Genomic DNA, 25,931 nt, shown 5'->3' on the forward strand with positions numbered 1-25,931 from the left:
ACACAGGGACACCCCTTAGGCCGAGCACCAGCTGAAGAGGAGGACGAAAAATGTACTCTGACTGTGAGCTGCGTCTCACTAGAAGAGGTCCTGCCTCAGATCTCCTCCCCCAGACTGGTTGAGACGCTCCAGTTGTGTTTTGATACTTTTCTCTTGACTTTTTTAAAAATTCATCCTCACTGGAGTGAGAGAGTGAAGACATTTTGAAGACCCAGAGGTTTTTGCTGTGGGAGCACCTTTACTTGGAGTAGCTGCTAATAGACGGAGACCTCCAGTCTTTCTTTGTCTTTCCCTGTCTGTGGTGTTTGTGGTGTGTGTGTGAGTGCTTGTCGGTTGGCATCGGTGAGAGCCGTCTCCCTTCCCTCCGTCAGGATGTTTGCAGTGAAGCTGCTGCTGGTCCCGCTGGCGCTGTGGGCTCTGCAAGGTGAGTGGGCATTGGGTGGTTGTCACAGCCACAGTCCAGTCTTCACTCTTTGTCTGCTCTTATAGGGGCCAATAAGCATAGGGGCCCAGTACTGTGTGCATGATCAGCTTTTGAGAGGAGAAGGGTGTGTGAATCTTTTGTTGGTTTAGCCTTAGTTACAGGGACTCTGACTGCTGTTGTTACACTGATTGTTAAATAATAGATATACAGTATATTGAATGTCCTGTGCACTGTTTAACCAAGCTTTCCTTCCCATTAACTGCAAATGAACAAGACCAGTGTGTACTTCTGTGTGTGCATGCGTGTGTGCGTGGGTGGGAGTGTTCCCTCATTTTGCCGGATTGCTCACTAAAAGCCTAAACCAGCTGCTCTTGTTTTCAGAGCGAATAACGAGATGAGATGAGGCCATGCGTTGGAGTTAAAATTGAGGACTCAGTAGCGGCAGCATGATACAGTCTAGCACAGTGTAGATTATTACCTGTACTCATTGTTGGTGGTAGTTTGATGGTTAGCAGATGTTAATGTGAGTGTAGCGAAATGCTTGTGCTTCTAGTTCCAACAGTGCAGTAATATCTAATCTAACAATTCCCGACAACTACCTAATACACACAAATCTAACAAGTAATCTAACAATTCCCCAACAACTACCTAATACACACAAATCTAAAGGGATGAAGGAGAATATGTACATATAAATATATGGATGAGCGATGGCCGAGCAGCATAGGTAAGGTGCAGTAGATGGTATAAAATACAGTATATACATGTGATATGAGTAATGTAAGATATGAAAACATTATTAAAATGGCATTGTTTAAAGTGACTAGTGATCCAATTATTAAAGTGTCCAATGATTGGGTCTCAATACAGCATATACATGTGATAGGAGTAATGTAAAATATGTAGACATTATTAAAGTGCCATTATTTAGAGTGGCATTGTTTAAAGTGACTCGTGAACCATTTATTAAAGTGTCCAGTGATCGTGTCTCAATGTAGGCAGCAGCCTCTCTGAGTTAGTGATTGCTGTTTAGCAGACTGATGGCCTTGGGATAGAAGCTGTTTCTCAATCTCTTAATGAATTCTGCTCTGTATCAGAGAATTCTACAGGAGAATGTCACACCATCCACCCGTGAGCTGAAGCTGAAGTGCAGCTGGGTCATGCAGCAAGACAATGATCCACAACACACAATCAGGTCTACATGAAAATGGTTCAAAAGCAACACATTTTAAGTTTTGGGATGGCCTGGTCAAAGTCCAGACCTAATCCCAATTGAGATGTTGTGGCAGTACTTGAAACAAGCAGTTCATACTTGAAAACCCACACATGTCGCTGAGTTACAGCAGCTCTCCGTGCAAGAGTGGGTCAAAATTCCTCCACAGCGATGTGAGAGACTGATCAACAACTACAGGAAGCATTTGGTTGCAGTCATTGCAGCTAAGGGTTGTCACGACCAGTTATCAAGCGTTAGGGGGCAATTACTTGTTCACAAAGGGGAATTGGGTGTTGCATAAGTTTGTTCATTAAATAAATGGAATAATTATATATTTTTTGTTGTTATTTGTGAAGTCAGGTTCCCTTTATCTAATATTAGGTTTTGGTTGAAGATCTGATAACATTCCGTATTAAAAATATGAAAAAAATAGAGAGAATCAGAAAGGGGACAAATACATTTTCACAGCACTGTAGTAGCCTTTACAACCTCATTAGGCAATGCAGGAGGCAAGGTATTGAAAAATGCTCTTGGAGAATATGGTCCTGGTTTACAATGCTAATGCCCCAATTGGTAATTTGGAGAATGTCCCCTATGGTGCAATTCATACACACCTGTACGTGTGGAACTGTGGAACAGAGTCATCCATCTCTCCCCAATAAAATATGTTATAAATAGGGCAAACTGGCCAAACTGACCCCCTATGTCATATTTCCCCAACTGATTCATTGTTGGACATAAAACAACCATAAAATCCCAGGAAATCAGCTCCAAGTGATGTTAATTTTGGAAATCTGTTCCCAAGTGTTCCCACGCATAATAGAGACACATGTGATTGTATAAAAATGTAAGTATGGTTTGAAATGATTATGTTTTAGTCAAATATTATACACTGTATATACAAAAGTATGTGGACATCCCTTCACATTTGTGTATTCTTTGTGTATTCAGCTATTTCAGCTACACCCGTTGCTGACAGGTGTATAAAATCGAGTACACCGCCATGCAATCTCCATAGACAAACATTGTCAGTAGAATGGCCTTACTGACGAGCTCTGTGACTTTCAGTGTGGCACCGTCATAGGATGCCACCTTTCCAAAAAGTCAGTTCATCAAATTTGTGCCCCTTTACTGTGTCCCAAAACTTTTTGGAACTACAGGATGCAAATTTCTGTTTGAAAAAGCTAGACTTAGCTTTCCTAACTGACTGAGTATATTGGTTCCTGACTTCCCTGAAAAGTTGCATATCACGGGGGCTATTCGATGCTATTGCAGAACGCCACAGGATGTTTTTGTGCTGGTCAAGGGCTGTCAAGTCTGGGGTGAACCAAGGGCTATATCTGTTCTTAGTTCTACATTTTTTGAATGGGGTATGCTTATTTAAGATGGTGAGGAAAGCACTTTTAGAGAGCAACCAGGCATCCTCTACTGACGGGATGAGGTCAATATCCTTCCAAGATACCCAGGTCAGGTCGATTAGAAAGGCCTGCTCGCTGAAGTGTTTTAGGGAGCATTTGACAGTGATGAGGGGTGGTCGTTTGACCGCGGACCCAACACGCACGCAAGCAATGAGGCAGTGATCGCTGAGATCCTGGTTGAAGACAGCAGAAGTGTATTTAGAGGGCAAGTTGGTCAGGATGATATCTAAGATGGTGCCCATGGTTACAGATTTAGGGTTGTACCTGGTAGGTTCCTTAATAATTTGTGTGAGATTGAGGGCATCTAGCTTAGAGTGTAGGATGGCGGGGGTGTTAACTTCTTGGCGCACCCATCCCGTTAGCGAATTGCAGAGCGCCAAATTCAAATTAAATTACTAAAAATATTTAATTTTCATGAAATCACAAGTGCAATATAGCAAAACAAAGCTTAGCTTGTTGTTAATCCACCTGGCGTGTCAGATTTCAAAAAAGCTTTTCGGCGAAAGCTATCCAAGCGTTTATGTGAGGATAGCTCTCAGTAGACAAAACATTACAAACAGCTAGCAGCAAAGTAGATTGGTCACGAAAGTCAGAAAAGCAATCAAATTAATCGCTTACCTTTGATGATCTTTGGATGTTTGCACTCACGAGACTCCCAGTTACACAATAAATGTTCCTTTTGTTCCATAAAGATTATTTTAAAATCCAAAAATCTTCATTTGGTTGGTGCGTTATGTTCAGAAATCCAATAGTATCCGTAAAGTTCGTAGAAACATGTCAAACGTTTTTATAATCAACCCTCGGGTTTTTACAATAAATAATCAATAATATTTCAACCGGACCGTAGCTTTTTCAATAGGAGTGAGAGAGAACATGTCTTTTCCAAGCTGCTCACGCATGCAAAACTCTGCTGGCACCCAGACAACCAATGACGAGATGTGATCTTTCTCACTCATTTTTCAGAATAAAAGCCTGAAACTATGTCTAAAGACTGTTCACACCATGTGGAAGCCATAGGAAAAGGAATCTGGTTGATATTTTCCTCAGGTTTTCACCTGCAATATCAGTTCTGTTATACTCACAGAGAATATTTTGACAGTTGTGGAAACTTTAGAGTGTTTTCTATCCTAATCTGATTTATTTGCATATTCTAGATTCTGGGCCTGAGAAATAGGCAGTTTCATTTGGGTACGTTTTTCATCCAAACATCAAAATACTGCCCCCTACACTCAAGAGATTAAGCATATCCCAGTTTAGGTCACCTAACAGTACGAACTCTGAAGCTAGATGGGGGGGAAATCAATTCACATATAGTGTCCAGGTCACAGCTGGGAGCTGAAGGGGGTCTATAACAAGCGGCAACGGTGAGAGACTTGTTTCTGAAAAGGTGGATTTTTAAAATTAGAGGCTCGAATTGTTTGGGCACAGACCTGGATAGTATGACAGAACTCTGCAGGCTATCTCTGCAGTAGATTGCAACTACTCCCCCTTTGGCAGTTCTATCTTGTCGGAAGATGTTATAGTTAGGGATGGAAAATTCAGGATTTTTCGTGGCCTTCCTAAGCCATGATTCAGACATGGCTAGGACATCAGGGTTGGTGGAGTGTGCTAAAGCAGTGAATAAAACAAACTTAGGGAGGAGCCTTCTAATGTTAACATGCATGAAACCAAGGCTTTTGCGGTTACAGAAGTCAACAAATGAGAGCGCCTGGGGATTGGGAATGGTGCTGGGGGCTGCAGGGCCTGGGTTAACCTCTACATCACTATAGGAATAGAGGAGGAGTAGGTTAAGGGTACGGCTAAAGGCTATAAGAACTGGTCATCTAGTGCATTGGGAACAGAGAGTAAAAGGAGCAGATTTCTGGGCACGGAAGAATGGATACAAGGCATAATGTACAGACAAGGGTATGCTAGGATGTGAGTATGGTAGGATGTGAGTATAGTGGAGATAAACCTAGGCATTGAGTGATGATGAGAGAGATTTTGTCTCTAGAGGCACCAGTTAAGCCAGGTGAGGTCACCGCATGTGTGGGGGGTGGAACAAAAGGGCTATCTAAGGACTATTGGGCAGGGCTCGGGGTTCTACAGTGAAATAAGACAATAATCACTAACCGAAACAGCAATAGACAAGGCGTTGACATTAGGGAGAGGCATGTGTAGCCGAGTGATCATAGGGTTCAATGAGTAGCACTAGAGGAGTCAGGGAGTCAATTCCGTAGTCGCTGCTACGCTAGGCGAGCTGGATGCATGGCGATTCAGACAGCTAGATGGGCATCCGGTGACGTCGCAACGGAAGAGCCTGTTGAAACCACCTTGGACAGTTACATCAGCAGACCAGTCATGATGGATCGGCGGGGCTCCGTGTCGGGAGTAAAGGGTCCAGGCCAATTGGCAAAAGAGGTATTGTAGCCCAAGAATTGGCAGGTGGACCTCTTTGGCTAGCCGGAAGATGGGCCTAGCTCCAGGTTAGCTCCAGGCTAACTGGTGCTTGCTTCGGGACAAAGACGTTAGCCAGGAGTAGCCACTCAGACAGCAGCTAGCTAGCTGCGATGATCTGGTGTAAAGGTTCAGAGCTTGCGGCAGGAATCCGGAGATGTGGCAGGGAAAAAGCAGTCCAATATGCTCTGGGTTGACATCGCACTGTACAGACTGGCAGGAATTGACTGGGTTGAGGCTGGCTGATGTCCGAGTTAACGGTGAGGACCGCTAGCAGTGGCTATCTGACTACTAGCTAGTAGCTAATTAGCTGGCTAGCTTTTGAAGGGTGTTCCGGTTCTAAAGTATAAAAATAGCAGATCTGTACCACATTGGGTGAGGCGGGTTGCAGGAGAGTATATTCAGTCCATAGATGGAAAGTGAGATTAAAATATATACAAAAAATATACAAAAAAAAACAATATACACACGGGACAAGACAAAAACACACGTCCGACTGCTACGCCATCCTGGATTATATTGTGAAGAGTGTAAAATTAGTCTGTCCTCGGTTGCAACTACAGAGTTCCAAACTGCCTCTGGAAGCAACATCAGCACAAGAACTGTTCGTTAGGAGCTTCATGAAATGGGTTTCCATGGCCGAGCAGCTGCAAACAAGATTAATATGCGCAATGCCAAGCGTTGGCTGGAGTGGTGTAAAGTTCATCACAATTGGACTCTGGAGCAGTGGAAACGCATTCTCTGGAGTAATGAATCACGCATTTCCATCTGTCAGCCCGATGGATGAATCTGGGTTTGGCAGATGCCAGGAGAACGCTACCTGCCCCAATGCACACTGCCAACTGTAAAGTTTGGTGGAGGAAGAATAATGGTCTGGGGCTGTTTTTATGGTTCGGGCTAGGCTCCTTAGTTCCAGTGGAGGGAAAACTTAACGCTACAGCATACAATAACATTATAGACAATTCTGTGCTTCCATCTTTGTGGCAACAGTTTGGGGAGTGCCCTTTCCTGTTTCAGCATAACAATGCCCCCATTCACAAAGAGAGGTCCATACAGAAAAGGTTTGTCGAGATTGGTGTGGAAGAACTTGATCGGCCTGCACAGAACCCCGACCTCAACTCCATCGCACACATTTGAGATGAATTGGAATGCTGACTGTGAGCCAGGTCTAATCGCCCAACATCAGCGCCCAATCTCACTAATGCTCGTGCGGCTGAATGGAAACAAGTCCCTGCAGCAATGTTCCAACATCTAGTGGAAAGCCTTCCCAGAAGAGTGGAGTTATAGCAGCTAAGGGGCAGACAAACTAAATAATAATGCCGATGATTTTGAAATGCGATGTTCGACAAGCAGGTGTCCACATACTTTTGTTCATGTAGTGTATCTGTTTGGGCTTCTTGCAGTCAATTTGCAGTCTACAAATTATTTGTAATAACGTTCCGGCCCCCCGACCATTTGCTGAAGAAGAAAATCGTCACCATGCGGAATCTAGTTCATGATCCCAGCCCTATGTGAAAAACCTGCATGTTTCTATTTGAATGGATGTACACACATTGTCTGGCTACCCAAACTTCTTGCTCCGGCCAAACGCTATGGCACGCCCACAAACGTTAGTTTCTTCTCCGCAATTAGTCTGGATCTGAGTACCTCCCAGATGATTTCTAGAACGCTAACAAATTCTTACCATTCTGATTGGTCCCAGAAACCGATGGGTTGGGCGAGAGCCAGAACACATGTGTTAAAAGCAGCACTTGGAAAATTCGTCATTGGCTTTGTTACTCTGATTGGTTAGAGATGATCCAATTGCTGATGACTTTGTTTTGTACAACACCCTTCATTTTGACGTCACCACAAACGACTTCAGTGATAGTAGTCAGACTGAAACATGTAGTGAACATAGAGCAGCGGGACGAAGTCAGAGTCGTCAGGCAAGTACGCACACGTGGCCCTTACTATTACAGAGTGGTGGTGAAAGCACAAATCAGAGAGAATGTTTGCTGATGCATGGTCAGATCTATGAGTGTACAGTATGTATACAGTATATGTACGTATGTATAAGTACGTGCTGTGTGGTTTTGCTTATGCTTCCGTGTGACATGCTTTGATTATGCTGAGGCTCTGAATACAATAAAGGAAGCATTTCCTTAAATGGGGGATTTAGGGAGAGCTTATCTCCCCCAGCCATCCTCTGTCCCCCTCTAACCCTGCCCCTGTAAACGAAACAACCGCTACCACCACTCGTTGTCCCAAATGTAGGACACAGAGTGTGCCCACCATGTCCCCATCTAAACCTGCCCCCGTTAGCAGTACCGCGGCCCTCACGCTACCATCTGTAGGACACACAGTTTACCCTCGCTGGCAGAACTACAGCCAAATCTCCCAAAATGATGTCAGTGCATCAAAAGAATGGATGGATGGAGAGAATGGAGAGTTTCTGCACAAAGAGAGCTGCAGAGTGATGGAGGACAATGAGACCATGCTAACAAAAAATAGTTTTTGAGAAAAAGGTAGAGGGAGAAAGAGCGAGAGAGAGAGAGAGAGAGAGCGAGAGAGAGAGAGAGAGGTTGGGGTGGAGGTATGAGCGTTATGCAACAGCACTTCTGCAACGGGTAAATAAAGCAGCCTGTCTGTCTGCTGGACCGGCCGGGCCAAGTAAGGGCAGCCCAAAGAGAGACAGGGTCTGGCGTGCTGTGCACATCTGTACCCATTCAGGGAGAGGAAACGAGAGAGGACAGACAATGGGTGATGATAAGGACAGACAGAATCCTCAAAGAAGCCTGGTCTTCAAATACAGTAGATGAGAGTGAGACAGGTAGATGAGAGTTGGACAAGCAGATGATTGAGACAAGTAGATGGTGAGACAAGAAGACCAAAATGGGCCGATGTCAGTTTTTCCCCGATATGACTAAACTGCATACTACCTGCCTCGCTTGTGCTTGCTGTTGACAAGAGTGTAAAACATAAAGACATATCAAAACTAAAGATTGGCAGCCTTGAGGAATCCTCGCTGTTAGAGTGACCATCCTCACTGTTAGAGTGACCATCCTCGCTGTTAGAGTGACCATCCTCGCTGTTAGAGTGACCATCCTCGCTGTTAGAGTGACCATCCTCGCTGTTAGAGTGACCATCCTCGCTGTTAGAGTGACCAGCACAGGCCCATAGACCCATAGCCTGTCAAATGGACGAGCAGAAATTGCTAGAGGACGAGGTCAATGTTAATGCCATACAGGAAGTGGCAAGTCTCTCCAAACTCTCAAGCACTTTGAAGATGAGATCAATTCAATAGTTCATATCTTCAATTAAGATTACCATAATTTCTTCACTTGCCCATTTCAAATAGCCCTCCCAAAGGCTTTCCTGATTGATGGGCTCAAATTGTGTGTGCTAGCATCTTGGGCATGAAGACTGTAAATGGAAATGCAGCAGCCATCATTCAAATCCTTGCAGTTGTGGATCTGATTCAAGCTTCTCCTATGTGTTCAGAATAGCACCAAAATGAAATATATTATTCAAATCTGTAAATTTGATGGAAGGTGTAATCTATCCGTTTAATCTAATCCACTAATCTGGACCATGACCAAATGTTCTAATTGCACGCACACACACACACGCACGCACGCACGCACGCACGCACGCACGCACGCACGCACGCACGCACGCACGCACGCACGCACGCACGCACACACGCACGCACACACACACACACACACACACACACACACACACACACACACACACACACACACACACAGTGAATGGAGTGTTTTTATAAACTCTTTGCACGTTCTTAAGTATGTTTTACTTGACTGTAGCTACTATAATGGCAGAAAGTTTGTACCTGTTATGTACTCACTGATAAAACAGTACTCTAAAAAACATTAAAGAAGTTTTCCATTAAATGTAAGAAAAGTATGCATAGCCTTTATTTTTGGATTGAACTAAAATATTTGTTTCGATCTAATTACAACAATCGATGAGACAAGAGAAACAACCCAAGACAAACACATGCCCAAGGTCACCTGCAGTGGTAGCCATACATTTGATAGATAAACTGACTGTTGGTCATAGATCCTCTACTCTCGCTTGGCGTTCCGTTCCTAGTCAGTCTAGACAGGCAGGCACCACTGATGCGGGGTCCTCCGTAAGAGGGGACATGGTGGCTTCTCTCCCTCCCTCTTTCCCTCTCTCTCTCTGGGTATGCCCATGAGTCAAAGCAGTTCAGCCTCAGGTTGAATCAGTTCACACACACAAACAGCCAGCGTATTGGGCCTGGAGACAGGGAGACCAATGAGGAGGGAGGATAGTGCTCCAAAGTGATTTCCTGATGTGTGTGTGTGTGTGTGTGTGTGTTCGCTCTCTTTCCCCAAACTGATAGAAGTCCCCAGATCACACTTCAATGTACAGTACTATGGACACAACTCCTTCCCTGGAGATTCTAATTCAAATATAGAAAAATCGTAGGGGGTGTCAATAGGCCATTTTCAACACAGATCCAAGAATTCTTGCATCCTCAAATGCGACGCTGGTCTAGATGTGTCCATTCCTCTGAGAAAATGAATGTGACAAATAGTACATTACACGTATTTGTTACTATGGAAAGTTTCTTTCTTGGTTAGTGTCCAGGGACATGTCGTGGATGTTTGCTATTTCCCCAGGTCGAGGGTGTGTGTGTGTGCATCTCCACTGTGAATGGGTGGTAACCTTGTCATGGAAACTGACGTGATCTGCTTCCCTTCTCTCTCTCTCTCTCTCTCTCTCTCTCTCTCTCTTTCCTTCGCTCTATAGATTCCTCTTTCATTCTCTCTATTTCTCTCTGTCCCTCCTTCACTCTACTGTAGATCAGTCTCTTTTATACTTTCTCTCTGCTTTTTCCCTCTATCTATCTCCTCTCTGGCTCAGAGAATGACCATCCATCCTCTTGCAATCCCTTCCGTTCCTAACAGTTGTCTTACCAACATCAGTCTGTAGGGACTGACAGATAGACAGCCTTTTCAGGGACTGAACTACAACTCACCATTTTGTATTGTAGCATTCAGACTGAGGGCATTCAGTAAATTGATATCAAAGGCTAATCCCCCACACTGCCTCCTCTCCTAATCTAATCTGCAGTTTCTGGAATATTAGTTACATAAGGCGAATCTCTGCCCAACCGTCAACAGATTACGCAACGGATTTGGATATTGTGCTCTGTGTCTGTCACATTACCGGAAATGAGTTTGCAGAAGGTTGATGATAGGTCGCTGAGTCTGCACTTTGTTTGGATGAGTCTACACACTCTGCATGTTCTGTTCCTCTCGCTGTCTCTGCTATGAACAGCCGGCAGCAGCATCCACTCCTCCCCACTGTGCCTCTCTCCTCTCCTCTCTTCACTCCTCTTCAAACAACGGCCTGCTACTGTTTGTGTACTCTATAATTACACTGCACTGTGTCAGTTTTCACCACTCTCCCTCTCTCTCTCCTTCCTCTGCTGTCTTGCAGCAATGGTGCATCAGCATTATCTCCTGTCTTGCGACCTCCCCCAACCCCCTTCCAACTCTCTCATTTGCTGGATGATATGGTGGTAGTGTGAAATGTGACAGTGTTGTGTCCTCATGTCTGTGTTCCTCCCGGGTCTTTTCCTTTTGAGCAGTCAAAACCAGCCATCTCTGTCCCCTTTCTCCACGTCTGTCTGCATGGGCTGTCTCCCGATCCCCCCCCACCCTCCATGTGGAAGTAGCTGATGTGATGAAACTGTTGTGATGTTAACTTTCTCTCCTCCTCCCCCTCTCTCTGCAGTGAATCAGCAAGCATTACGCCTGTCCCCTCCTCTGCCTCTCCTGGAAACGGCTGTGTTAACTCTCTCTCTCTTTCCTCCCTTCCTTCCCTCCCTCTGTTTCTTCCCTCCCTCCCTCTGTTTCTTCCTTTTTCTCTGCAGTATTCTCTCTTTCTCTGTCTTCATCTGTATAAGTATTCAGTGTTGCAATATTTCTATCAGAGAGTTCTCACATTGGTGCATATCAGGTAGTATATTATGAATGGTGACTATGAAATTCAACCAAGCTATGTATTGGTTTATTTTCAAGTCACTTTCCATCTGACCACCTGTGCAATGTGTATCCTGTCCCCTTCATCTCATTACGGTTGAACAAAAAAGCATCGCCAGAGGTCAAAGCTGAAAATAGTACGAGATCATTGGTTGAGAGCGATGCAGGTTCAGATGACTTTGTGGAAACCGCAGGGTGCAGTGTGAGAAAGAAACACTTGCAGTTACAGGTGTGTTGCTCTCGGCCGATGTACAGTATGTGACATTATGGCATATATAGACTTATGCGTCTATATATGCAAATAGCTTACTTATATATACCTCGCCGTCAGGCTGCAAGGAGACTAGCGTCGCTCACTGCAATCTGTTTATTTCCCCTCAATTTCTACATCCAGGTCACCCTTAGCCATTGTAGCTTTTTTAGCTAATTCGTCAATCGACTATATGAATCTGAAAAAAACAACACAATTGACCAAAACGACAACAAAACGTATATCGAAATGAGTGGAAATAAAAAAAGAAAATAATTTATGCCCTGATATTGAAAAAAAGACAAGCATGCTATGAGCGATAGGAGCAAGCACGCAAAACAAAAACTCTGAATTATATAATGTCCATATCATTGTCATATTATCTGCCAATTCAATTGATAATCATTAGGAGACAGTTTGCCTGCAATGTATTGAGACAATATCACTAGAGCGTTGGCCTTGTGTCAGCCTGTTCTCAAGCCATCGATCAATGAACAAGGGTCAACACCCATTATGGCTCTCAGGCCTACTTCAGATTTACTCGTACACTGCACTCCATTTTTAGTGAACGTGGTTATATTGACCAACCGTTTATAGTGATCAAATTATCGTGCTGCACGGATGTGACCACTGTAAAAGAGGTGTGCACTCCCACTGGACACAGACGTCAATTCAACGTCTATTCCACGTTGGGTCAACATCATTTCATTGAAATGGCGTGGAAACAACGTTGATTCACCCAGTGGGCTTTAAAGACAAATATCCCTGGCTAGCACCAAATATCCATGGCCAACTGTATGTTTGTTGTACTTTATCTCTCCTCAGCGTCTCTATGCCATGGAGCGTGTGTGGAGGTGGACTCTGACACTGACGCAGTGGTCAATGAAGGCTTTAAGCTGGGCTGTATCTCCTGTAAGATGAGGGGCGAGGTGCCCGCCGAGGCCACTGTTGAATGGTCCTTCATGCCCAAAGGGGAGAGCGAGTTCACAAAAGTGAGTAGACACGGATCTTCGGGCCCATAGGGACAGTAGCGGGTTATATCCCAATTATCTCTCCTCCTCGCAAAATGTGCACCTGTTCACTTTCCTTCACTGATTTGATAGGAAATGACTGGTAGAAGAAATATGGTACTCCCACTAGCCCATGACTGCACCAATCCAGTGATTTTAGATCTGTGGGAAGTAGTGAATGAGTGCACACTTCAGGAGAAAATAGATATTGTTAAGACACACCTTAGATTCTCCACACTTTGCCTCTATTGGTTGACCTAACTAACTATAGCTTGACTAGTCATGATGTATTGCTTGACCTAACTAACTATAGCTAGGCTACTCATGATGTATTGCTTGACCTAGCTAACTATAGCTAGGCTACTCATGATGTATTGCTTGACCTAGCTAACTATAGCTAGGCTACTCATGATGTATTGCTTGACCTAGCTAACTATAGCTAGGCTACTCATGATGTATTGCTTGACCTAGCTAACTATAGCTAGGCTACTCATGATGTATTGCTTGACCTAGCTAACTATAGTTAGGCTACTCATGATGTATTGCTTGACCTAGCTATCTATAGCTAGGCTACTCATGATGTATTGCTTGACCTAGCTATCTATAGCTAGGCTACTCATGATGTATTGCTTGTTTGTTTTTTGCTTTTGAAGCGCTTTGATTTTTATGAAAACCTCTATAGAAATGTAATACATTATTTTTATCATTCAACTTTGCACTTGCACACTCACCGACATGGATTTTAAAGGATTGGATTGGTGTTAACATTGGCTAGAGGGAGTTTCCACCGCTGTTAAATCCATGACAGGGAGTGTGCAAGTGCACAATAAGTGATCCCTCCCAGCAGAGTTTAAAAAGTGTCCCCATTTATTCTGTGGGGATCGACCCCATGAGGGGTCAATGAGGTAGCCAAGCAGGTTGACTTGTCTGTTGTATCAGCAACAAAGGCAGGTCTTTTAGTTTCAATTTGGATTGTGAAACGAGGTGTCATAAGCAATTCATGAATGGGAGAGCCCCACTGAACACAATGACTACCAAGTCATCACACCAATGGGTGCTGTACAATGGAGATAAAATGATCTAACTTATTCAGTAAAAAGACAAAACACATCAATCAAAACAAGCATCTATACATTTAGTAGTCAATTTCTATGTCAGCAGAACAAGTAGTCTTTTCTCCAGTGAAATGGGCGCTATCATGTATCATGAAAGAGCATCACAGCCATGTAAATCATGCAATGCTGTCAATAAGAGATTGTTTTAAATATGCACACTGGTCTAAAACGGATTCACCCCTTAACATCCAAACTTTTGTTTCACAGTTTCCAAATATTGTAGTGTCAAACCAGGCAATTGGCTGCGGCCACTCCCAGCAGGAGCCCTTGTTGAGGCTGTATTAGTCAGAGCCTGCCTGCACCACTTCCTGATGGGATCTCTCTCATGTATGCGTTTATGTGCTGGAGCGATTTAACGGCTAATGGCCGCCCTGTATTGATGTTGGAACACACTCCTTCCTTGTAGGGAAACGTGTGTATGTTTACATCTGACACCGAGGAAAACTAAAACCATCTCTTATTGATAGCAATAATTGTTATACACATGCATGATGTTATAGACATGCATGCTGTATCAGGAAAAACACTGCAAATTATACTTAAATTGATGTAAAAGTACTTGGACGTTTTTTTTACTCCATTCATTTTCCCTGACACCCAAATGTACTCGTTACATTTTGAATGCTTAGCAGGACAGGAAAATGGTCCAATTCACACACACTTATCAAGAGAACATTCCTGGGCATCCCTAATGCCTCTGATCTGGTGGACTCACGAAACACATTGCTTAATATAAGGAATTAGAAATGATTTATATTTATAGCAATTACATTGACTTTTGATAAAGTATATTTAAAAGCAAATACTTTTAGACTTTCAATCAAGTAGGATTTTAATGGGTAACTTTCACTTGAGTTATTTTCTCTTAATGTATCTTTACTTTTACTCAAGTATGACAATTAATTGGGTACTTTTTCCACCACTGCTTATACTGTAATAACCAAACTGCTTTAGAAATCACTTCACCTGTCACGCCCTGGTCTAAGTATTTTGTGTTTTTCTTCATGTATTGGGTCAGGCCAGGGTGTGGCATGGGGTTTTTGTATTGTGGTGTGTTTTGTCTTGGGGTTTTGGTGTGTATGTATTGGGATTGTAGCTAGTGGGGTTATCTAGCAAAGTCTATGGCTGTCTGGAGTGGTTCTCAATCAGAGACAGGTGTTTATCGTTGTCTCTGATTGGGAACCATATTTAGGCAGCCATATTCTTTGAGTTTGTCGTGGGTGATTGTCCTTAGTGTCCTTGTTCCTGTCTATGTGTTAGGTTACACAAGTATAGGCTGTTTCGGTTTTCGTTACGTTTATTGTTTTTGTAGTGTTTGTTATTGATTCGTGTTTTACGTTCGTTATTAAACATGGATCGCAATCTACACGCTGCATTTTGGTCCGACTCTCCTTCACACCTAGAAAGCCGTGACAGAATCACCCACCACCAACGGACCAAGCAGCGTGTCAACAGGCAGGAGCAGCCCAAAGAGGAGATGCGCTATAAGGAGTTCTGGACATGGGAGGAAATCCTAAACGTAGAAGGACCCTGGGCTCAGCCTGGAGAATATCGCCGCCCCAAAGAAGAACTGTAGGCGGCGAAAACGGAGAGGCGCCGGTATGAGGAGGCAGCACGGCGACTCTGAAGGAAGCCTGTGAGTCAGCCCCAAAAATGTCTTGGGGGGGGCTGGGGGGCTCAGGGAGAGTGTGGCAGAGTCAGGAGTCAGACCTGAGCCAACTCTCCCTGTTTATCGGAGGAGCCAAGGAGTAGACCAGAACCAGAGCCGGTGTTGGAGGTGAGCGAAACAGAGACTGTGAAGGAGTTAATGGGGAAATTGGAGGAGAGAGAAATGAGGGAGTTGCTGTGTTGGTGCTTTTTGCATGGAATTCGCCCGACGGAACGTGTCGGGGATTTGATGGCACCTGGGTTAGCGCTCCATACTCGTCCTGAGGTGCGTGTTAGTCGGCTGGTGAAGTTGGTGCCAGCCTCACGCACCAGGCCTCCTGTGCACATCCCTAGCCTTGCACGTCCTGTGCCAGCACTGCTCTCAAGATCTCCAGTACGCCTTCACGGTCTAGCCCATCCTGTGCCACCTCCACACTCCAGCCCTCCAGTAGCAGCTCCCCGCACCAGGCTTCCTGTGCGTGTTCTCGGTTCAGTACCACCAGTACCAGCACCACCCATCAGGCCTACAGTGCGCCTCGCCTCTCCAGCGCTGCCGGAGCCTTTCTCCTCTCCTGCGCTGCCGGAGTCTCCCGTCTGTTCAGCGCTGCCGGAGCCTTTCTCCTCTACAGCGCTGCTGGAGTCTCCCACCTGTTCAGCGCAGCCAGCACCTCTCTCCTCTCCTGCGCTGCCGGAGTCTCCTGCCTGTTCAGCGCAGCCAGAGCTGCCAGCCTGCATAGAGCAGCCAGAGCTGCCAGCCTGCATGGAGAAGCCAGAGCTGCCGGCCGGCATGGAGCGGCCAGAGCTGCCGGTCTGCATGGATCGGCCAGAGCTGCCGGTCTGCATGGATCGGCCAGAGCTGCCGGTCTGCATGGAGCGGCCAGAGCTGCCGGTCTGCATGGAGCGGCCAGAGCTGTCGGTCTGCATGGAGCGGCCAGAGCTGCCGGTCTGCATGGAGCGGCCAGAGCTGTCGGTCTGCATGGAGCGGCCAGAGCTGTCGGTCTGCATGGAGCGGCCAGAGCTGTCGGTCTGCATGGAGCGGCCAGAGCTGTCGGTCTGCATGGAGCGGCCAGAGCTGCCGGTCTGCACGGAGCTGCCAGTCTGCACGGAGCTGCCAGTCTGCACGGAGCTGCCAGTCTGCAAGGAGCTGCCAGTCTGCAAGGAGCTGCCAGTCTGCACGGAGCCGCCAGAGCTGCCAGTCTGTAAGAAGCCGCCAGAGCTGTCAGCCTACATGGAGCAGCCAGAGCCGCCAGTCAGCGTGGAGCTGCCAGATCTTTCAGTCTGCCAGGATCCACCAGTTGGCCAGACTCTTCCAGATCCGCCAGACTCTTCCAGATCCGCCAGTCGGCCAGACTCTTCCAGATCCGCCAGTCGGCCGGGATCCGCCAGTCGGCCGGGATCCGCCAGACTCTTCCAGATCCGCCAGTCGGCCAGACTCTTCCAGATCCGCCAGTCGGCCAGACTCTTCCAGATCCGCCAGACTCTTCCAGATCCGCCAGACTCTTCCAGATCCGCCAGACTCTTCCAGATCCGCCAGACTCTTCCAGATCCGCCAGTCGGCCAGACTCTTCCAGATCCGCCAGTCGGCCGGGATCCGCCAGTCGGCTGGGATCCGCCAGACTCTTCCAGATCCGCCAGTCGGCCAGACTCTTCCAGATCCGCCAGTCGGCCAGACTCTTCCAGATCCGCCAGTCGGCCAGACTCTTCCAGATCCGCCAGTCGGCCAGACTCTTCCAGATCCGCCAGTCGGCCAGACTCTTCCAGATCCGCCAGTCGGCCAGACTCTTCCAGATCCAGTCGGCCAGACTCTTCCAGATCCGCCAGTCGGCCGGGATCCGCCAGTCGGCCAGGATCTGCCAGTCAGCCAGGATCTGCCAGTCAGCCAGGATCTGCTGAAACCACCAGCCAGCCAGGATTTGGTAGATCTACCTACCTGCCTGAGCTTCCTCTCACTGAGCTTCCTCTCACTCCCGAGCTTCCTCTCACTCCCGAGCTTCCTCTCACTCCCGAGCTTCCTCTCACTCCCGAGCTTTCTCTCACTCCCGAGCTTTCTCTCACTCCCGAGCTTTCTCTCACTCCCGAGCTTTCTCTCACTCCTGAGCTGTCCTTCAGTCCCGAGCTGTCCTTCAGTCCAGTGGGTTTCTGGGTGAGGACTACTAGGCCATGGTCGGCGGCGAGGGTGGACTATCCAGGGACGCGAGGAGAGGGGACTAAGACATTGACTGAGTGGGTTCCACGTCCCGCGCCGGAGCCGCCACCATGGACAGACGCCCACCCAGACCCTCCCGCTTGTTTTGAGGTGCGTTCGGGAGTCCGCACCTTAAGGGGGGGGGGGTTCTGTCACGCCCTGGTCTAAGTATTTTGTGTTTTTCTTCATGTATTGGGTCAGGCCAGGGTGTGGCATGGGGTTTTTGTATTGTGGTGTGTTTTGTTTTGGTGTGTATGTATTGGGATTGTAGCTAGTGGGGTTATCTAGCAAAGTCTATGACTGTCTGGAGTGGTTCTCAATCAGAGACAGGTGTTTATCGTTGTCTCTGATTGGGAACCATATTTAGGCAGCCATATTCTTTGAGTTTGTCGTGGGTGATTGTCCTTAGTGTCCTTGTTCCTGTCTATGTGTTAGGTTACACAAGTATAGGCTGTTTCGGTGTTCGTTACGTTTATTGTTTTTGTAGTGTTTGTTATTGATTCGTGTTTTACGTTCGTTATTAAACATGGATCGCAATCTACACGCTGCATTTTGGTCCGACTCGCCTTCACACCTAGAAAGCCGTGACATCATCCTTTTTTGAAATCACTCCATAATCAAATCATAACAGAACCAAAGTGCCTGATTGAGCACTTAGTCAAGAGATATGAGCCCTTGTTGATGCAGAACATTGGTGCTTTGACAAAAGTGCTGCACAGATTTCATCCAGTAATGTAAAATTATAATATCCTAATATGATCTGCCCAGGATGAGTGTGTTGGCTCACCAAACTCATATAAATCAAATCAAATCAAATCCTAGCCTAGAATAAAAAGTAATGTTGTCCAAGCCAGAATAGCAGGATCCTATCTCCTGTTTCTGTAGCTCATGTGAGGCAGCTCGATGTACAAGTACACCCCTGGCCAGGATGCTAGTCTATCGCAAGGCCTTTCCCCAATACATCTCCTTAATGCTTTAACAGTCTTTGGTATGAGACAACCAAGGTTCAAATGGCCTACCTTCCAATCTCAGGGCATACGCTCTAACAACAAGGCCAATCCTAACTGATATGCTCCAGTTAACAGCATATTAGTTTGGATTGCAAGCTCGTATTTCTCACTTTCCCCCATTGTGTTTTCCTATAGATCTACAGCTACGAGGACCTAATGAGCGACATTCCGGACGAGCGCTTCTACGAGCGTCTGGACTGGAACGGCAGCAAGAAGACCAAGGACCTGCAGGATGGCTCCATCTACATCCTGAACGTGACGTGGAACGACACGGGCACCTACCGCTGCATCTTCAACCGCACCCTCACCTTCACCTCCTACGAGTTCCACACCAACGCCACCAAGATCGTCCAGCTCAACGTGGTGCCAAGACGTAAGGCTTTGGCTTTAGGGTTCACAGGGTTAAGCTTAGATCTAGACACAAACGAACACATGCAAACGAACACACACACACAAACAGTATAGTAGACACACACCCTCCTCTTGGGATAGGGGAGAGGGAGAGAGGAGGAGAGGGGAGGGTGGAAGAGAGGGAAATAGTACACTAAGATCACCCTCGTGAAAGTAGTGCCATGACATAGGCTTACTTACACCCTGCATGGGGAGGGGGAAGAGATGGAGGGGAGAGAGGGTGCTGGGGAAGGGGGTGGGGTGGGGTGGGGTAGAGGGAAGGAAGGAAGGTTAGAAGAGAGGATGAGAGAGCACAAACACTCGATGTCCATGCCTGAATTCACAAAAATTGCATTATTGTCAGAGCGGATGATGGGTTATATGATTTCGATTTAGGGTCAGGGTTCGATAGCCCATGGTAGATTGGACCATGTTTCAAAATGGAAGCATTGATATCAAAATCAAGGACATATGATAGAGGGACGAACAGGAAACAGTCATACAGCTCATTATCTATACAGCTGTTGATGGATGGTTAGTAGTAGTAGCCCTGTCACAGAAGCAGTCACAGCTGTCATTAACGCTCATATCTCCCAATCCAAAGATACAGTGGCTTCAGAATGTTCTCACACCCTTTGAATTTTTCCAAATGTTTTTGTCACTGGCCTACACACAATACCCCCATAATGTGAAAATGGAATCATGTCTTAAAAAAAATGTCTACAAATGAATTAAAAATGAAAGCTGACATGTATTGAGTCAATAAGTATTCAACCCCTTTTCTATGGCAAAAGCCTAAATAAGTTCAGTAAACGTTTGCTTAGCAAGTCACATAATACGTTGCATGGACTCACTGTGTGTGCAAAAATAGTGTTTAGCATGATTTTTTAATAACTACCACATCTCTGTACGCCACACATACAGATAATTGTAAAGTCCCTCGGTCAAGCAGTGAATTTCACACACAGATTCAACCACAAAGACTAGGGTGGTTTTCCAATGCCTCGCAAAGAAGGGCACCTATTAAACTAAAAAAAGCAGACCTTGAATATCCCTTTGAGCATGGTGAAGCTATTAATTACACCTTGGATGGTGTATCAATGCACCCAGTCACTACACAGATACAGGTGTCCTTAATAACATCGTTTCCAGAGAGGAAGGAACCCACTCAGGGATTTCACCATGAGGCCAATGGTGACTTTCAAACAGTTAGTTGAAGGCTGTGATAGGAGAAAACTGAGAATGGATCAACATTGTAGTTACTCCACAATACTAACCTAAATGTCAGAGTGAAAAGAAGGAAGCCTGTACAGAATAAAAAATATTCCAAAACATGCATCCTGTTTGCAACAAGGCACTAAAGTAAAACTGCAAAAAAAATGTGGCAAAGGAATGAACTCAATGTACTGAATACAAAGTGTTATGTTTGGGGCAAATCCAACACAACACATCACTGAGTACCAGTCTTCATGTTTTCAAGCATGGTGGTGGCTGCATCATGTTATGGGTATGATTATTCTCGGCAAGGACTAGGAAGTTTTTTTAGGATAAACAGAAACGTAAGAGCTCAGCACAGGCAAAATCCTGGAGGAAACCCTGGTTCAATCTGCTTTCCAACAGAATTCCCTTTTCAGCAATAACATAAAACACAAGGCCAAATATAATTGCTTACCATGACGTCATTGAATATTCCTGTGTGGCTTAGTTTAATTTTTTACTTAAATCGGCTTTAAAATCTATGGGCACTTCTTACGTACCATACGGTCATGCTGCTCCCACAACAGCTCAATAGGGTTGAGATCCGATGACTGTGCTGGCCACTCCAATACAGACAGAATACCAGCTGACTGCTTCTTCCCTAAATAGTTATTGCATAGTTGGAGCTGTGCTTTGGGTCACTTCTTCAAGATCCCTTTTACCCTGTACAAATTGCTCACTTTACCACCACCAAAGCAACCCCAGACCATCATATTGCCTGCTCTTTCTCAAACTAGACACTCTAATGTACTTGTCCTCTTGCTCAGTTGTGCACCGGGGCCTCCCACTCCTCTTTCTATTCTGGTTAGGGCCAGTTTGCAGTTTGCTGTTCTGTGAAGGAAGTAGTACACGAGATTCAGTTTCTTGTCATAGACTGACGAGTTTCAGAAGAAAGGTCTTTGTTTTTGACCATTTTGAGCCTGTAATCGAACCCACAAATGCTGATGCTCCAGATAATCAACTAGTCTAAAGGCCAGTTTTATTGCTTCTTTAATTCAGCACAACAGTTTTCAGCTCTGCTAACATAATTGCAAAAGGTTTTTCTAATCATCAATTAGCCTTTTAAAGCGATAAACTTGGATTAGCTAACACAACGTGCCATTGGAACACAGGAGTGATGGTTGCTGATAATGGGCCTCTGTTCACCTATGTAGATATTCCATTAAAAATCAGCTGTTTCCAGCTACAAAAATCGCTGAAGCTGGAGACTTATATTTCTCTTACGAACTTTAAACATCAGCTATCTGAGCAGCTAACCGATCGCTGCAGCTCTACATAGCCCATCTGTAAATAGCCCATCCAATCTACTGTCACGAACCGGCTCAAAGCCCGTAACAAAAGGGAGACAACGTGGAGATAAGGCGTAACAAAAGATATATTTATTAACTAAAGCAACTAAGGAAAATATACAATGGTGTGTGTAATCAGTAATCAGTAGTGTAAGTGAGTGTTTTGCATGCATGAATGTGATAATGCAGGGTGTTGAAAGATGTTGTCGCAAACAACCCAAAAACCCCCAAGAAACACAACCAAATCCATAAAGGTGTCTGCATGGAGAGAGTCTCCTCCATGAATGGGGAAGTGGTGTATTTATCCTGGGAGACACCCGGCCCAGGTGTTTCCCATGTAGCTGACGACCCTCCCAACTCCGCCCACCAGCATCCTAATAAGGAAATAACAGAGAGAGAATACGGCAGACAGAGTGGGAGGGTCGTCACACTACCTACCTCATCCCCATATTGTTTTTATATGCTTTTCTGCTCTTTTGCAGACCAGTATTTCTACTTGCACATCACCATCTGCTCATCTATCACTCCAGTGTTCATTTGCTAAATTGTAATTACTTCGCTACTATGGCCTATTTATTGCCTTAACTCCTCACGCCATTAGCACACACTGTATATAGACTTTCTTTTTTCTATGTGTTATTGACTGTACACTTGTTTATTCCATGTGTAACTCTGTGTTGTTGTTGTTGTTTATGTGCTTTACTTTATCTTGGCCAGATCGCAGTTGTTCTCAATTAGCTTACCTTGTTAAATCAAATGTAAACATGTATTTAAAAATGTATTTTTACAACAACAGCAATGTCTACACTGTATTTCTGATCAATTTGATGTTATTTTAATGGACAAAAAAAATGCTTTTCTTTCAAAAACAAGGACATTTCTAAGTGACCCCAAACTTTGAACGGTAGTGTACGTACGTACATACATACATACATACATACATACATACATACATACATAGAGACCTACTGTACTGCTTTAATGGACCTGCATTTGGATGAATGATTTCTCTCCTAAAGGGAGGAGAGGTCAACGACTTCCAAGAGCTAAATAGCTTTCATAATCCTAAGTAATATTTTAAAAGCTTCCACAAAAGGTTGATACAATGTCTCTAGAATGTTGGGTTTGGCAGCAAGCTTAGTCAGCTCACTTGTTACTTGAGGTCATTCCACCAGTTTTAGTTGAGATTAATGTTGACCTTGAAAAACTGGGCCATTTACAGTGAAACACTGAACCCTTGTGGATGTCTGGGGATAATTGTACCATTATGTTTTCCAGGAGGCATCAGACATTCAGAAGCCTGTACATTTTAATTGAAATAGCTTCTAATTAATTAATAATTCATTAAGCCCAAGGCGGACTCTTTCTTAACCCCTCCTCTCATTCTCTAGTGACCAGGGGGATAGCGTCCATCTTGTCTGAGGTGATGATGTATGTCACCATCATTGGGCTGCAGGTATGGCTGGTGGTAGAGATGATTTACTGCTACAGGAAGATATCAGCACAAGGCGAGGAAGCATTGAGAGAGAGCGCGTGAGTAAACACAAACACACAGCTCCAATTCATCGCAGACACCTTCGCACAAGAGCACACACTTTTTCCTCAATCTTCCTCTGAAAATATTATTTTCTTGCCATGTAATTTCCTAGCTAAAACTGCTACTTTCTAACTGCCCCCCTCTCTTATTCCTCACCTTCTCTCTCTCGGTCTCTGTCTCTCAGGGCGGAGTACTTAGCTATAGCTTCGGAGAGTAAAGAGAACTGTGCAATGGTGGCAGTGACAGAATAGCACTGGTAGGTTTCCCCTACTAATAATCCATAACTGGACTCTTGGCCGTTTGTTGTCTGTTCTTTCCTTTACTCTTATTCTGTCACTGATGAGAACTCATATCAGCACCCAGAATAAAATCACCTACATTTGAATTTTAAAAGGGATTGTTCAGGATTTTATAACTTGATATTAGATGGTTTCTTCCCCGAAAATGAATCCAGGAGAAACTTCACCTTTAAGGCAGTAACAAGAGACTAGTGGACTCTTGGCATCTCCATGTTTTCTTACACGTTGTCTTCATTTCAGGTTAAAGAATGGCTCCAAATGACGAATAGCTCTCGATAGCCCTTCTCCACTTCACCCCTTCTTCCAGACTTCCATCATGACACCATCTCATTACCCCATCCAGGAGGAGCAACCAAGAGGCTTGTCCAGAGAACAGATGGATGACAAGTGAAACAGCCAATGAAAAAGGACTTGTGTTGAAAAGCAAATATACAGCACGAGTGTACTATCGAGCAGTACTATAATATCAAGGAGAGTTGTAAATACAGTACGTGTGCTTAATGATGCAATCCAAAATCCTCATTGTAATACTGATACATTATAATAAGTTAGTTCATACATAGCATTGTACATTAAGTAGAGCTGCATGTTTACTGATACATCATAACTAATGGCGTTAATGTTTCTTAAAGGGTCATTGTCAGGATTATAAAAAGTGTTCTTGTATGAGAGCAATTAGAGGTCAGAACTCAACTGCGATCTTGCCCAATGGCTTTAGTATCCTGTCTTGATCAGACCTTCCATGGCTATTTATGCGCAGGTCCAGACTAGCCTAGCAGTATATTCAAAAACATTCCAAGAAAACTTGAGGTTATGCATTCAGGTGAATGAAATGAGTACCCTGAGGAATAGTAGCCTAACACGGTTGACTAGCTGGGAGTAATGGGTTGTACACACCCAGAACAACTATTTCTGGTTTGACAGCATCTGTCTACCTGTTAAAAAGGTTCATGCTTTATTTGCTAGATTTTCCTTATCATATTTACAACAACCAAGGGCTTGTGATATTAGCTACCATTTTATTGCCATGGGAAACTACCATAATTTGTCCAGTGTGCCTAGAGCAGGTATGTCTGACTGGTCAAAGACCAATCCCTACGGAGCAGAATACAGTGAGCTGCTATTGAAAAAAATACTGGACATCCCTGTCATTCCTATTCGGCAGTTAATTCTGTATTATACCTCCAGGGGCAGCATAACACTGACTAATGTGGACTGCAATCTTGCACACATACTTTCTTGTACAATTTCATTGGGATCTGGGTTTTCTACCTTTGAAGTACGGAAAAGTGAAAGAATAACTGCCACAAAAGTGAAAGATAACTGCCACACGTGAACAATTTGTAATTAATTTTCAAGAGTCTAAATTCCCTTTAAAAGTCCTTGAAGCTGGTTTGGTCAGATTAGAGATTCTAGTCACCTTTCACAGAACTACTACATTCAATAGCGGAATATATGTTGGGAAAGAAACAACAGGCTTATCATAGGGAATAATCGACTTCTGCTGTAATTTAAAATGTTCACTGAAGAGAGCTGATCCAGTACACACTACTGTGGAAATGTTGCTTGCCAAAACGGTCAGCTTTATACCTTAATATAATTGTCATGTGAGAATGGAGTAGGCTTTATGTCTGGTTTATTAAATCAAAACAATTTCTACCTTGTCAGATTTCTATATTTGGGGAAATATTTGTGGGAACTTTTCAGGTCTCTGACAAGACTCTCTTTCACACACACACAGACAGACAAACAAAGACAGAGAGACAGACAGAGTGTAATAATACAATCTGAAGAGCATAGAGGCAACGGAAGTGTGGGACAGAAATGGCCTGTTGTTCTGGCATGCAGTCACATGTTGTTTGGCTGTCACTGAGCTGTGGCTAACCTCATGATAGAGTACCTGACTAGAAACTGGTGATGTGACATTTCCAGGGAACTGACGGGCTCACTGGGAGTCAGGAGGATCAGATAGCAGATAATGTAGTCTGTTGACCGTGGCGTTGACCATGACCGACTTCGTCGAGTGTCAAACTTTCCTTATGACCTTTTAAAACCACTCGTATTAAATATTTAATTGACAATTTCAAAATGTACTTTAACATAAGGTACAAGGTTCCTGAGGGTGGCCTTTACAGTTAAGGGCTCTATCCTCTGCACATATATCTTCTTCTACTGATAGCTACGTTGATGGGAGAAAATGTACTTTCTATACCTGTGATTGTCCCACCTAGCTATCGTAAGATGAATGTACAAACTGCGTCTGCTAAATGAGTTAGATGTTTTTAAAAATGTACGTGTCCTAGCGACTACCAGCCCTACATTGCAATCCCCTTCTCTCAAGTCTCCTCTTAATTTCATACCATCTCTGTTAATAAACAATAAAAACACAGGAGAGTTCAAGTTGTCTCCCTTAAAAAATAAAACAAAA

General features: G+C 44.7%; 1 protein-coding gene across 1 annotated transcript; it reads left to right on the top strand.

The window, feature by feature from the left end:
- Positions 1-25,890, top strand: scn1ba (sodium channel, voltage-gated, type I, beta a). Its single transcript, XM_024396632.2, has 6 exons — positions 1-424; positions 12,590-12,756; positions 18,867-19,104; positions 23,059-23,200; positions 23,389-23,460; positions 23,744-25,890. The coding sequence occupies exons 1-5, from the start codon at positions 373-375 to the stop codon at positions 23,453-23,455; spliced, it is 666 nt and encodes a 221-aa protein (XP_024252400.1). The 5' UTR covers positions 1-372; the 3' UTR covers positions 23,456-23,460; positions 23,744-25,890.
- Positions 25,891-25,931: the final 41 nt, after the last annotated feature.

Source organism: Oncorhynchus tshawytscha, linkage group LG23 (assembly GCF_018296145.1).
Source record: "Oncorhynchus tshawytscha isolate Ot180627B linkage group LG23, Otsh_v2.0, whole genome shotgun sequence".
In the NCBI taxonomy this organism is placed as follows: domain Eukaryota; kingdom Metazoa; phylum Chordata; class Actinopteri; order Salmoniformes; family Salmonidae; genus Oncorhynchus; species Oncorhynchus tshawytscha.